The sequence below is a fragment of the Salvelinus alpinus genome, chromosome 9 (genome assembly GCF_045679555.1).
Source record: "Salvelinus alpinus chromosome 9, SLU_Salpinus.1, whole genome shotgun sequence".
NCBI lineage: Eukaryota > Metazoa > Chordata > Actinopteri > Salmoniformes > Salmonidae > Salvelinus > Salvelinus alpinus.
This window is the reverse complement of record NC_092094.1, coordinates 8212777-8226876: the sequence shown is the minus strand read 5'-3', so window position 1 is coordinate 8226876 and position 14100 is coordinate 8212777. Positions and strand designations below refer to the sequence as shown.

The following is a 14100-nucleotide window of genomic DNA, read 5'->3' as shown; positions in this document are numbered from 1 at the left end:
ATTACTGGTCATTCTAATGCAGAACAGAGGACACTGACAGGGAACAGGGACATGATTACTGGTCATTCTAGTCCAGAACAGAGGACACTGACAGGGAAGGCAGGTCTGATGCAGCACACTAACCCACACATGGAACGACAGGGAAGAGGGAAGGAAAACAAGACAGAATAAAAGACAAGAGCACTTTTTAAGACGGTCTGCCGTTACCTTTCTTTAGAAGGAAACCTGCGAGGTTGGATAGAAATGGAAGAGATGTCAAATGCATTCGCTGCAACAGCTTAAGATAGTCCTAGATAGCTGTTGTAGGAGGAAAGGGAGGAGCATGGATCCCATTAGAACTCAAAAGACATGTGATTGTTGCCATTTAAAACGGCGAGATACTTCCAAGTGTCCTGCGTGGAGGAGAAGGTGATACGTTCCTGTAGACGCTGAGCAGCAGCCAGAAACTAACGCTCTCTCAAGCTGACACACTTCTCCCTTCTTCCACCTTTCTCCTCTTTATCCACTCGCTCCCTTCCGTCTCTCTTATTCACTACACTTTTATTCATCACCCAGTCGCCCCCAGTGACAAGCTAAGGCTTCGTCTCAAATGGAACCCTATTCCCTATATAGTGCACTACCTTTGACCAGGGCCCAATATAACCCTATTCCCTATATAGTGCACTACCTTTGACCAGGGCCCTATAGAACCCTATTCCCTATATAGTGCACTACCTTTGACCAGGGCCCTATAGAACCCTATTCCCTATATAGTGCACTACCTTTGACCAGGGCCCTATAGAACCCTATTCCCTATATAGTGCACTACCTTTGACAAGGGCCCTATAGGAAATATCCTCTGAGTATATAAGGAACATGGTGCATTTTGGGACTCACCCTAGGCTAAATCCTGTCTGAAAAGTAATCAATGGTGTGTCAGTGTGTGTGTGTGTGTGTGTGTGTGACGGAGTGTGCTGGGGGGGTGGAGAAATGGCCCTGTCTATTAAAAGTGATGAATCAACATGGCTCTATTTGACGCTCTATTTAGCCAGTAGCCCATTTCCGTCCCTGAGCTGACGCTGTGTAGTGTGTGTAGTGTGTGTGTGTGTGGTGTGTAATGTGTGTGTAGTGTGTGTATGTATGTGGGAGGGAGGGATGTGGGCTTTGTTGCTAATTAACCCGGGCCCTGATAATCACTCTACTGGATCTGAAATTAAAATGCTGTGAACGAACGCGTCAAATTGCCTGCTGCTGCCGTCGCATGAGGGCTGACGCCATGGTTGGCTGCAGGCAGAAATGGACACCAGAGGACCCACCCACACACACCCACAAACAGAAATATGTGGTGATGGCATATTTCAGCTCCCACTGCAGAGTGAAAAACAGTTAGCACAAGTTGAAAATACTTCCAGAAGAAAATGGAGAGACCATTAAAACTGGAGTCTTTAAAAAAATATATGTATTAGTGGTCACAAATGGGGCCCTTGATGAATTCTATAGTGATGGCTGTTAGTCAGGCTGGTGGGGAACAGGGCTGGGTTGATGATGTGGAGGGACCGTGTCAGGCTGGTGGGGAACAGGGCTGGGTTGTTGATGATGTGGAGGGACCGTGTCAGGCTGGTGGGGAACAGGGCTGGGTTGATGATGATGTGGAGGGACCGTGTCAGGCTGGTGAGGAACAGGGCTGGGTTGTTGTTGATGTGGAGGGACCGTGTCAGGCTGGTGGGGAACAGGGCTGGGTTGTTGATGATGTGGAGGGACCGTGTCAGGCTGGTGGGGAACAGGGCTGGGTTGTTGATGATGTGGAGGGACCGTGTCAGGCTGGTGGGGAACAGGGCTGGGTTGTTGATGATGTGGAGGGACCGTGTCAGGCTGGTGGGGAACAGGGCTGGGTTGTTGATGTGGAGGGACCGTGTCAGGCTGGTGGGGAACAGGGCTGGGTTGTTGATGTGGAGGGACCGTGTCAGGCTGGTGGGGAACAGGGCTGGGTTGATGATGATGTGGAGGGACCGTGTCAGGCTGGTGAGGAACAGGGCTGGGTTGTTGTTGATGTGGAGGGACCGTGTCAGGCTGGTGGGGAACAGGGCTGGGTTGTTGATGTGGAGGGACCGTGTCAGGCTGGTGGGGAACAGGGCTGGGTTGTTGATGATGTGGAGGGACCGTGTCAGGCTGGTGGGGAACAGGGCTGGGTTGTTGATGATGTGGAGGGACCGTGTCAGGCTGGTGGGGAACAGGGCTGGGTTGTTGATGTGGAGGGACCGTGTCAGGCTGGTGGGGAACAGGGCTGGGTTGTTGATGATGTGGAGGGACCGTGTCAGGCTGGTGGGGAACAGGGCTGGGTTGTTGATGTGGAGGGACCGTGTCAGGCTGGTGGGGAACAGGGCTGGGTTGTTGATGTGGAGGGACCGTGTCAGGCTGGTGGGGAACAGGGCTGGGTTGTTGATGTGGAGGGACCGTGTCAGGCTGGTGGGGAACAGGGCTGGGTTGATGATGATGTGGAGGGACCGTGCCAGGCTGGTGGGCAACAGGGCTGGGTTGTTGATGATGTGGAGGGACCGTGTCAGGCTGGTGGGGAACAGGGCTGGGTTGTTGATGTGGAGGGACCGTGTCAGGCTGGTGGGGAACAGGGCTGGGTTGTTGATGATGTGGAGGGACCGTGTCAGGCTGGTGAGGAACAGGGCTGGGTTGTTGATGATGTGGAGGGACCGTGTCAGGCTGGTGGGGAACAGGGCTGGGTTGTTGATGTGGAGGGACCGTGTCAGGCTGGTGGGGAACAGGGCTGGGTTGTTGATGTGGAGGGACCGTGTCAGGCTGGTGGGGAACAGGGCTGGGTTGTTGATGTGGAGGGGCCGTGTCAGGCTGGTGGGGAACAGGGCTGGGTTGATGATGATGTGGAGGGACCGTGTCAGGCTGGTGGGGAACAGGGCTGGGTTGCTGATGATGTGGAGGGACCGTGTCAGGCTGGTGGGGAACAGGGCTGGGTTGTTGATGATGTGGAGGGACCGTGTCAGGCTGGTGGGGAACAGGGCTGGGTTGATGATGTGGAGGGACCGTGTCAGGCTGGTGGGGAACAGGGCTGGGTTGATGATGATGTGGAGGGACCGTGTCAGGCTGGTGGGGAACAGGGCTGGGTTGTTGATGATGTGGAGGGACCGTGTCAGGCTGGTGGGGAACAGGGCTGGGTTGTTGATGATGTGGAGGGACCGTGTCAGGCTGGTGAGGAACAGGGCTGGGTTGTTGATGTGGAGGGACCGTGTCAGGCTGGTGGGGAACAGGGCTGGGTTGTTGATGATGTGGAGGGACCGTGTCAGGCTGGTGGGGAACAGGGCTGGGTTGTTGATGATGTGGAGGGACCGTGTCAGGCTGGTGGGGAACAGGGCTGGGTTGTTGATGTGGAGGGACCGTGTCAGGCTGGTGGGGAACAGGGCTGGGTTGTTGATGTGGAGGGACCGTGTCAGGCTGGTGGGGAACAGGGCTGGGTTGTTGTTGATGTGGAGGGACCGTGTCAGGCTGGTGGGGAACAGGGCTGGGTTGTTGATGATGTGGAGGGACCGTGTCAGGCTGGTGGGGAACAGGGCTGGGTTGTTGATGTGGAGGGACCGTGTCAGGCTGGTGGGGAACAGGGCTGGGTTGTTGTTGATGTGGAGGGACCGTGTGTAGTGTAGTGTGTAGTGTACTATAAGATGATTAGCCTAGCTGTGGCTAACACTGGGCTCTGTGAGCACAGGACAGTGATCCTATATTGTTTTTTTACTCCTGGGAGGACAATGTAAATTTGCTTAAAATAAATAACTATTGATAAAAAAACAATGTATTTCGGTACATGCCTTCCCCCGGGCTGCCGGGTTTCTGTGGAACTCCTCTAGTTCTGGCAACTCCTCTAGTTCTGGCAATTCAACTAGGTCTGACAACATGCTACAATAGATATTAGAAGGAGCAGCATATCCTACTGTCCTGTAAGGCACACTGCTATACTTCGTCACACCTATTGTGTATCTCAGAGACTGCAGAGGCTGCAGTAGTTTATGTGTCGGGGGGCTAGGGTCAGTCTGTTATATCTGGAGTACTTCTCCAGTCTTATCCGGTGTCCTGTGTGAATTTAAGTATGCTCTCTCTAATACTCTCTTTCTCTCTTTATTTCTCTCTCTCGGAGGACCATGCCTCAGGACTACCTGGCATGATGACTCCTTGCTGTCCCCAGTCCACCTGGCCGTGCTGATACTCCAGTTTCAACTGTTCTGCCTGTGGCTATGGAACCCTGACCTGTTCACCGGACGTGCTACCTGTTCCAAACCTGCTGTTTTCAACTCTCTAGTGACAGCAGGAGCGGTAGAGATACTCTTAATGATCGGCTATGAAAAGCCAACTGACATTTACTCCTGAGGTGCTGACTTGTTGCACCCTCGACAACTACTGTGATTATTATTATTTGACCATGCTGGTCATTTATGAACATTTGAACATCTTGGCCATGTTCTGTTATAATCTCCACCCGGCACAGCCAGAAGAGGACTGGACACCCCTCATAGCCTGGTTCCTCTCTAGGTTTCTTCCTAGGTTTTGGCCTTTCTAGGGAGTTTATCCTAGCCACCGTGCTTCTACACCTGCATTGCTTGCTGTTTGGGGTTTTAGGCTGGGTTTCTGTATAGCACTTTGAGATATCAGCTGATGTAAGAAGGGTTTTATAAATACATTTGATTTGATATTGAATTTTTTGGACTAGAGGAGTATAAAGGAGCATAGCAGCGGGACACGTTACATTTTCACTCCGTATCATGAACACTGTAACTCCAGTACTGTTAGAGCTCTGCTACAGCCAGTTGGTGTATAGTGCCAGGGCTGTTGGGCTGTAGTCGGTGCAGCTGGACCGTAACGTCTGCTTCCAGCTCACACTCTCAAACACGTAGATCCCCTGAACGCCGTCACTCTCCAGATCCCAATACCCTGAATTCTGATCACCTGTTTACACACCTGTATGTCATTATCACACACTATTTAGTTCAGTTCTTTGCACCCCATCACTGTGAGGTATTGTTTGTTTTGTGACACACTTCAATTCAGAGCGCTGTTTTTCCCGTAATTTAATCCTCCCGTGTATGATAGTTTTTGTCTGCCTCTCTAACAACGCCGTTTGCCTATTCCCTGCCTGTACTTCAGCGTATCGGATTTCCTGTTATCAACCTATTTCCTGATCTCCCAGACTACGTTACTAGCCTTTTCCCTGCCTGTACTGTTGCCTTGTTGGACCCCCTGTGTATGACCTTCTGCCTGCCCCTGGACCCAGCTACCTGCCTCCTCCTGTGGTCCTTTACAAATAAACACCTGCTGTGCCCAGAACGTGAAACCAGCTCTCTGTCTCCCATCGTGTTCATTACACGGACCAAGTGTTACTCTTCGCTACCTTCATGTAGAGGGAGGAGTATGTGTGTGCTCACAAAAAAAATACTCCAGGCAGCACCAACAAAGCCCCTGTATTAACTCTGCACAAATAGACAGTCTGGGATGGGCAGATAGCCCCCACGCTTGGCCCCTTGGAGTGTGTGTGTGTGTGTGTGTGTGTGTGTGTGTGTGTGTGTGTGTGTGTGTGTGTGTGTGTGTGTGTTGAGGGATTACCTCGCCAGTGAAGCATATTGGGGGGGGGCAACGGAACTGACTGGCCGAGAATACAATTTAAAACAACCACGAGAGCATTTGTCATTAAAAAGGGGGAGACTGTGAAAAGGGGAATGAGAGCTGCTTTAGTTCAGGAGAATTTGGTTCTGACTTTGCTTCAAGCTCGTCATCTCACAACAAAACGGCAACGAGACCAGGACCCGTATTCACAAACAGAGTGCTGATGGGATATAGGATCAGTTTTGCTTCATCACAATGAATAAGAATATTTGGACAAGGGGACCTGATCCTAGATACAGACCTTCTCAAGGCAGGCAAGCAAAACACATAGACGTGCATACACACAAATAGGTTACGACAGTACTTTCAACAATTAAAGAGTATGCACTTGCTCAATAGGCAGGTGTCAGAACCAGGGTTAAGTCTTACCTGTGCAGCCTGTGGTATGTCAGGAATGGAAAGGGCATTAAAACACCAGACATACTTGAAGTGTTACCACGTTCATGCAGTTTCGAGACGTTGTTAAGCTCAGATTTATGACAAAATGCCAGAGTTAGCTTCTCTAATATTAGGATGTGTAATATTATGTGTCACACTCCGAGACTTTAATAAAACGACGTGGACCAATCAAGACTGTCCAACCACCTGGAAGATGGTCTTGTTCTCCTGGTGAATTGTAGCATTGGCCGGAGAAGAAGCCGTTTGCTAAGACTAGCCTTGTAAACTAAACTACAGTAAACAGAGTGGCAACTGGCAAGGCATTGCAAGGCTTTGTCCACCAATTAGGTTATGCATTAGTTGAAATGATTTCACTATTCAAATAATATCAATAATGTTGTTTTTTTGGGGGGGGGGGGGGGGGTATCTGGATAGTCAAAATACATGTTAAAGATGAAAAAAAATGTTTTAGTTCAATGGAGTCTTGTTCATGTGACAGTCTGTGTGTGGCACGGACGGAGGGAGAGAGTGAGAAATTATCCAAACCGCTAGTTAAACAAACTTGTTCACTTCATACCATCTGATAGAGGCTGTTTTGACTGCATCAAGTCATTGTAAAGTTAGCCATCTAGCTAAAGTAGCAATGAAAAGTTAGCCATCTAGCTAAAGTAGCAATTAAAAGTTAGCCATCTAGCTAAAGTAGCATTGTAAAGTTAGCCATCTAGCTAAAGTAGCAATGTAAAGTTAGCCATCTAGCTAAAGTAGGATTGAAAAGTTAGCCATCTAGCTAAAGTAGCATTGTAAAGTTAGCCATCTAGCTAAAGTAGCATTGAAAAGTTAGCCATCTAGCTAAAGTAGCAATGCTAATTGAGCCTATTTTGAGGCGTCCTTATCTACAACATTTTAGTCATTTAGCAGACGCTCTAATCCAGAGTGATTTACAGGAGCAGTTAGGATTAAGTGCCTTGCTCAAAGGCACATTGACAGATGTATCACTTAGTCAGCTCGGGGATTCAAACCAGCAACTTTTTGGTTACTGGCCCAACGCTCTTAACCGTTAGGCTACCTGCCATTCATATGAAACAGCCTACCTGTTGGTTGATTATTGTAGCCTATTTCTTCTCATTTAGCCAACTTCATTCCATAATTTTAATTCCATTTTGCATTGATTAGAAATCTCCCACTTCACTTGCTACACACGGGAGCATGTGACTGTAGCTTCGCTGTGATTGGATGGTAATAACAACAAGCTACACGCGTGATGTCATAAAAACATTTAGAATGTAATGCTCAATCCTTGTAGGCTATGTAGCAATGTCACATAGATTATTACATTTTAGACATAGGCCAAATATTTTTGATTCTCAAAAATGAATACTCTCCCAAGTAATCGAGTACCAACGTCCGGAATAACCGTGCCCTATGTTGGACAATTTCCCATTGGCTTTTAATATCGGGGACCTGTGTGGGCATTAGAGCGGGGGCGATAGGGGCAAAAATCCATATCACGATAAATTGACTGAATTATCACAATAACGATACATTGAACGATACATTTATAACATTCATTTGCAACACAACAACTGTTACTTATGACCCTGAAACCTACTACTACTTCTTGAAGAAGTTGTCCCATCAACAATCACCCATATTAGCAAAACTATTTCATTTTCAACTTCACCTTTCTCTCATAGGGCCCTATAGGTTATTTATTGTAATAAACGATATCAGCAAAATGTCCACAATAAGTTTTCTCCTTTTCATTATGGCTCTCTCTTGTCCCTCTACAGCAAACAGATTGTGAGCAATATGTTTTGGAAAAATCGATTCGCAATAAAAAATAAATCACAGTATCGAATCGCAATCCATATTGGTATCGGGAACTTCGTATCGTGATAATATAGAACGGTGAGGTCCCTAGCACTTCCCAGGCCTAGATAGGATCTTGTCTGTTAGTAGTTTTGTTTGAACACATCATATGGTCCAGACTCCAAACAACAACATACACTGTACAGTACTAGCAGGACGTCAGGCAAAACAGTTAACAGATAGTCAAACAACACAGAACAACATAAACAGAGGAGTGTAACAGTGCTTTACACAAAAGTGCTTTTACATAACAGTTACTTTAGAGTAACACAATAAGCATCCATTTGAACCTAGCGTTACATTACCTTCTAAACATTGGGCGAACCACTTTTCCACAATTCAAGCTACAAAACACAAGGGGAAAAATGTTTAATCAACGGCGATACTGTTAAGTCTATAAGAGATTGCCTAGAGCAGAGATGGGCAACGACAGTCCTCGGCAACAGTTGGGCGTGCGACAGTTGGACTCGCTATTTCATACCTTAACACACATAGAAACCAGGGGTTGGAACCAACATTATAGTTTCGTTCTGAACGGAACCATTATTTTCTTTAGTTCCGTTCCACTGTTCCGACCAGCAAAATAAAGTTATGAACATGGTTCCAACCTCCAAAAAAGTACAAATTTATATCGATCCTTTCTGGGGGTTTTTAAACCTCTGAAATTATGTTTCTTTTACATTTAGTTCAACATTAAATTACTTCACCAATCAGGCAGCACGGATAGAGCAGCTCGCTATGGAGGGGGCTAGCTATAGCTCAGTGTTGTAGCTCCGTGCTATAGCTCAGTGCTGTAGCTCAGTGCTGTAGCTCAGTGCTGTAGCTCAGTGTTGTAGCTCAGTGTTGTAGCTCAGTGTTGTAGCTCAGTGTTGTAGCTCAGTGCTGTAGCTCAGTGCTGTAGCTCAGAGTTGTAGCTCAGTGTTGTAGCTCAGTGTTGTAGCTCAGTGTTGTAGCTCAGTGCTGTAGCTCAGTGTTGTAGCTCAGTGTTGTAGCTCAGTGTTGTAGCTCAGTGCTGTAGCTCAGTGCTGTAGCTCTGTGTTGTAGCTCTGTGTTGTAGCTCAGTGCTGTAGCTCAGTGTTGTAGCTCAGTGCTGTAGCTCAGTGCTGTAGCTCAGTGTTGTAGCTCAGTGCTGTAGCTCAGTGTTGTAGCTCAGTGTTGTAGCTCAGTGTTGTAGCTCAGTGTTGTAGCTCAGTGTTGTAGCTCTGTGTTGTAGCTCAGTGTTGTAGCTCAGTGCTGTAGCTCAGTGTTGTAGCTCAGTGCTGTAGCTCAGTGCTGTAGCTCAGTGCTGTAGCTCAGTGCTGTAGCTCAGTGCTGTAGCTCAGTGTTGTAGCTCAGTGCTGTAGCTCAGTGCTGTAGCTCAGTGTTGTAGCTCAGTGCTGTAGCTCTCAGTGTTGTAGCTCAGTGTTGTAGCTCTCAGTGCTGTAGCTCAGTGTTGTAGCTCAGTGCTGTAGCTCAGTGTTGTAGCTCAGTGCTGTAGCTCAGTGCTGTAGCTCAGTGTTGTAGCTCAGTGCTGTAGCTCAGTGTTGTAGCTCAGTGTTGTAGCTCAGTGCTGTAGCTCAGTGTTGTAGCTCAGTGCTGTAGCTCAGTGCTGTAGCTCAGTGCTGTAGCTCTGTGTTGTAGCTCAGTGCTGTAGCTCAGTGCTGTAGCTCAGTGCTGTAGCTCAGTGTTGTAGCTCAGTGCTGTAGCTCAGTGTTGTAGCTCAGTGCTGTAGCTCAGTGCTGTAGCTCAGTGTTGTAGCTCTGTGTTGTAGCTCAGTGTTGTAGCTCTGTGTTGTAGCTCAGTGCTGTAGCTCAGTGCTGTAGCTCAGTGCTGTAGCTCAGTGTTGTAGCTCAGTGCTGTAGCTCAGTGCTGTAGCTCAGTGTTGTAGCTCAGTGTTGTAGCTCAGTGTTGTAGCTCTGTGTTGTAGCTCAGTGTTGTAGCTCAGTGCTGTAGCTCAGTGTTGTAGCTCAGTGCTGTAGCTCAGTGCTGTAGCTCAGTGTTGTAGCTCAGTGCTGTAGCTCAGTGCTGTAGCTCAGTGTTGTAGCTCAGTGCTGTAGCTCAGTGTTGTAGCTCTGTGTTGTAGCTCTGTGTTGTAGCTCAGTGCTGTAGCTCAGTGCTGTAGCTCAGTGCTGTAGCTCAGTGCTGTAGCTCAGTGTTGTAGCTCAGTGCTGTAGCTCAGTGCTGTAGCTCTGTGTTGTAGCTCAGTGCTGTAGCTCAGTGTTGTAGCTCAGTGTTGTAGCTCAGTGCTGTAGCTCAGTGTTGTAGCTCAGTGCTGTAGCTCAGTGTTGTAGCTCAGTGCTGTAGCTCAGTGCTGTAGCTCAGTGTTGTAGCTCAGTGCTGTAGCTCAGTGCTGTAGCTCAGTGCTGTAGCTCAGTGTTGTAGCTCAGTGCTGTAGCTCTCAGTGCTGTAGCTCAGTGTTGTAGCTCAGTGTTGTAGCTCAGTGCTGTAGCTCAGTGTTGTAGCTCTGTGTTGTAGCTCAGTGCTGTAGCTCAGTGTTGTAGCTCAGTGTTGTAGCTCAGTGCTGTAGCTCAGTGTTGTAGCTCAGTGCTGTAGCTCAGTGCTGTAGCTCAGTGCTGTAGCTCTGTGTTGTAGCTCAGTGCTGTAGCTCTGTGTTGTAGCTCAGTGCTGTAGCTCAGTGCTGTAGCTCAGTGCTGTAGCTCAGTGCTATAGTTCGGTGAGTTGTTTACGCTGCGTGATGGAAAGACCAGTCTCGAGCGGATGCTCGAGGAAGCTTGGCTTAAAGTGCCGGGCATCTTCTGACAACATGCATTATCTGAATTGGGCCCACAGATTTATACCAACTGAGGAGAGGCTTCAACGGAGGAACTTTAAATGTCTTTGAACTTCAGAATTGGCTTAACGTTGGACCAGAGAAGCTAGTTAGCTAACAAGCTTGTGTGTGCAGAGCAGCACCAGAATTAAAAACATGTCTCATCTTTTTGTAGTTAATAAATCCAATGTGAAATGTGGTAACTATACTATCCCTAAGTAGCATGGAAAAAGTGAATTGCTTCTTCTCTCATTAAAAATCTCTCTCCTCATCTTCTGAATCACACTGGTAATGTCAGTACGCTACAGCTATGCTTCAGAAGGGCATGTAGCCTACATGATTTTCAGCTGGCAGGCAGACACTAGGAGAAGTTTCTGATTGACAGAGGGAGGGCTTTGCATAGGCACTTTGTTGTGTTGTATTGTAGGACTGGGGGGAAAAATGCCCGAAAAGTAAAATAAAGTTATTAACCGGTTCGCATGCTTTTAAAATAACAGTTGTTCTTTTATATATAGATCACTTTCGTTCCTAATTCTGATTCTGTTCCTTGAAAAATGTTATTTTCAGGTTTTCGGTTCCCTGAACTGGTTCCAACCCCTGGTAGAAATCACAAGCAGACCACATAATGCCTCTAGTTGTTGTTCTCTCCACTCATGGTGGTAGACAGAGAAATTAAAAGTAATATCACTATGAATATTGGACTGTGGCCCTGGCAGTTCGATAGTTAAGAGTGAATTGTATTTTCTTTCGGGAAAAAGGTAGGATTTTTCCACATCTGTAATGGCATTGGTTTGAATATGAACTCAAAGAACTACAACTAGTTTGATCATGAACTCAAAGAACTACAACTAGTTTGATCATGAACACAAAGAACTACAACTAGTTTGATCATGAACTCAAAGAACTACAACTAGTTTGAACATTAACTCAAAGAACTACAACTAGTTTGATCATGAACTCAAAGAACTACAACTAGTTTGAACATTAACTCAAAGAACTACAACTAGTTTGAACATTAACTCAAAGAACTACAACTAGTTTGATCATGAACTCAAAGAACTACAACTAGTTTGAACATTAACTCAAAGAACTACAACTAGTTTGATCATGAACTCAAAGAACTACAACTAGTTTGAACATTAACTCAAAGAACTACAACTAGGTTGATCATGAACTCAAAGAACTACAACTAGTTTGAACATGAACTCAAAGAACTACAACTAGTTTGATCATGAACTCAAAGAACTACAACTAGTTTGAACATTAACTCAAAGAACTACAACTAGTTTGATCATGAACTCAAAGAACTACAACTAGTTTGAACATTAACTCAAAGAACTACAACTAGTTTGATCATGAACTCAAAGAACTACAACTAGTTTGATCATGAACTCAAAGAACTACAACTAGTTTGAACATGAACTCAAAGAACTACAACTAGTTTGAACATGAACTCAAAGAACTACAACTAGTTTGAACATGAACGTAAAGAACTACAACTAGTCTGAGCATGAACTCAAAGAACTACAACTAGTTTGAACAGTTGCAACAAGAATGTCCAGAATTCAGAAGGAGACTGAAACTTGATTTAAGACACCTTCTGTCAGGTGAGGTTGAAATAGCACAGGAGTCTATATCAAGGTAGTATGAATCTTCCTCTACTTCAAACAGCTGCTTGTGGGGGGATGTGAAAGTGAACATGCTATAGGACAGTGTTTCTCTACCCAGTCATCAGGGGCTTGAAAGGGTTGTTGAACTGGATTGGGCTTGTGTTGGAATAGAGCAGATATATGGAATGACAGGTGTTCCCCGAGAACTGGCTTGTCAACATGTTCTAGGAGAGACATCTATCAGGGGGCCAGTGCTGAGCTTAGCTGGCAGGTATGGTGAGCTATGAAGGGGGCCCAGTGCTCCGAAAGGATTAGATAGGTTCAAGCAATATAGCACCTCTCTTTCTGAACGGCTGGGTGGAGTCATACTGATTTACACCTATCAAATCATTTCAGATCTACAAGAGTGCCTAGGGGGGCAGGGTTTAGGGGTCGATTTTGGCGTACCGCTCTCTCTCTTCAGTCGGTTATGCAACTGAGAGTGAAAGGGCTTAAACTCACGCCAAAGAAGGTGAGAGGTGAGTGGCTGTGGTTGAGAAGAACAGAACGGAAAAGAGCTCAAACTCGAACCCTCTCTCCGTATCTGATGGGTAGAAGAAGAACGAGGAGGATTGATTCTCAAGTGCAGCACAATGCACCACGCATCAGGGAATCAGCAGACCTGCAGATGCTTCCTCGGTCACAATGTCTTTTCTTTTCAGAACCTCATCTACCCACAGCCATTGTAAACATGTTTATAACTAACCTATGCACCAATATTGGGAAGAAAACGTCAGGCACATTTTATACATACTCCAACCATTACAGATGACTGATATTGATGACCCTTGTAATCTCATCAGAGGAAAGACTGTTCATTTGAAACCATTTTTCTGTTAAAGTCCCAATGATGGGACAATGAGGAGAGAAACAGAAGAATCATTCAACTCATGAAAGGGAAACTTGTAAATAGGGAAATGTTGGGTCGCCATAACTAATACTGAGTGCGTGGAAAGAGGAACGTCCTAGAGTTCCTACGACGATCTGACTGCACAGCTCAGAAATGCTGTCTAATGGCATTCTGAACAGCAAAATGAAGAGACTCACTGTTCGTTGACGACAAAGATGCAGTTGTCTTGTGAGGGACAGCCCGAGACAGGATGCTTGCAGGTCACCTTCCGCTCATTGTGGCTGGAGAGAGAGAGAGGAAAAGAGAGAGAGAGAGAGAGAGAGAAGAAAAGAGAGTGAGAGAGAGAGGAAAAGAGAGATAAGAAAAGAGGGAGAGAGAGAGGAAAAGAGAGGGAGAGAGAGGGGAAAAGATAGGGAGAGAGAGAGGAAAAGAGAGGGAGAGAGAAAATGTTAGAACAGAATAGCCTCTTTAGACCCGTCAATAACCAATATGTCCACCTGTCATCTCTCTCTCTATCCCTCCTCTGTCATCTCTCTAGCCGAGGACCCCTAAAGAGTGGATGAATAGACTTGCAAGTGACCGTGAAATCCCTATCCCTCAGTCCCTCAATCCCTACATCCCCACAGCCTCCCAAAAGCGGAAGACAGGACATTATTTTTTGGTGGGGAATATGTGCACGGTTGAGAACGAGGTTAGGACTGCTTTAACCCTTACACTGATTTTGCAAGGAGAGTTGAGCCCAGGTCACATTCTGACCCTTTAACACGAGGTTAGGGTATGAAATGGGAGTCGAGAGCTTGAGATTCAGGACAGTGCAGACAGTCATTTTATGGGGCAACCTGATCACACTGTGCTGTGCTAGTCAGGGAATGTATCAGTGTGGTGAAAGATCCACTCTGCGGCACAATGGCACCCACACACACGCATGCACTGGCACACACACACCATCACAG

General features: G+C 46.6%; 1 protein-coding gene across 1 annotated transcript in view; it reads right to left on the bottom strand.

Moving 5' to 3' along the window:
• LOC139584235 (pleckstrin homology domain-containing family A member 5-like) overlaps positions 1-14100 on the bottom strand; it is a gene marked incomplete in the record, with an annotated part of 263991 nt that overhangs the window by 105934 nt on the left and 143957 nt on the right. The window contains 1 exon segment of the mRNA XM_071415848.1: positions 13345-13428. Coding sequence (XP_071271949.1) covers positions 13345-13428 — 84 coding nt within the window.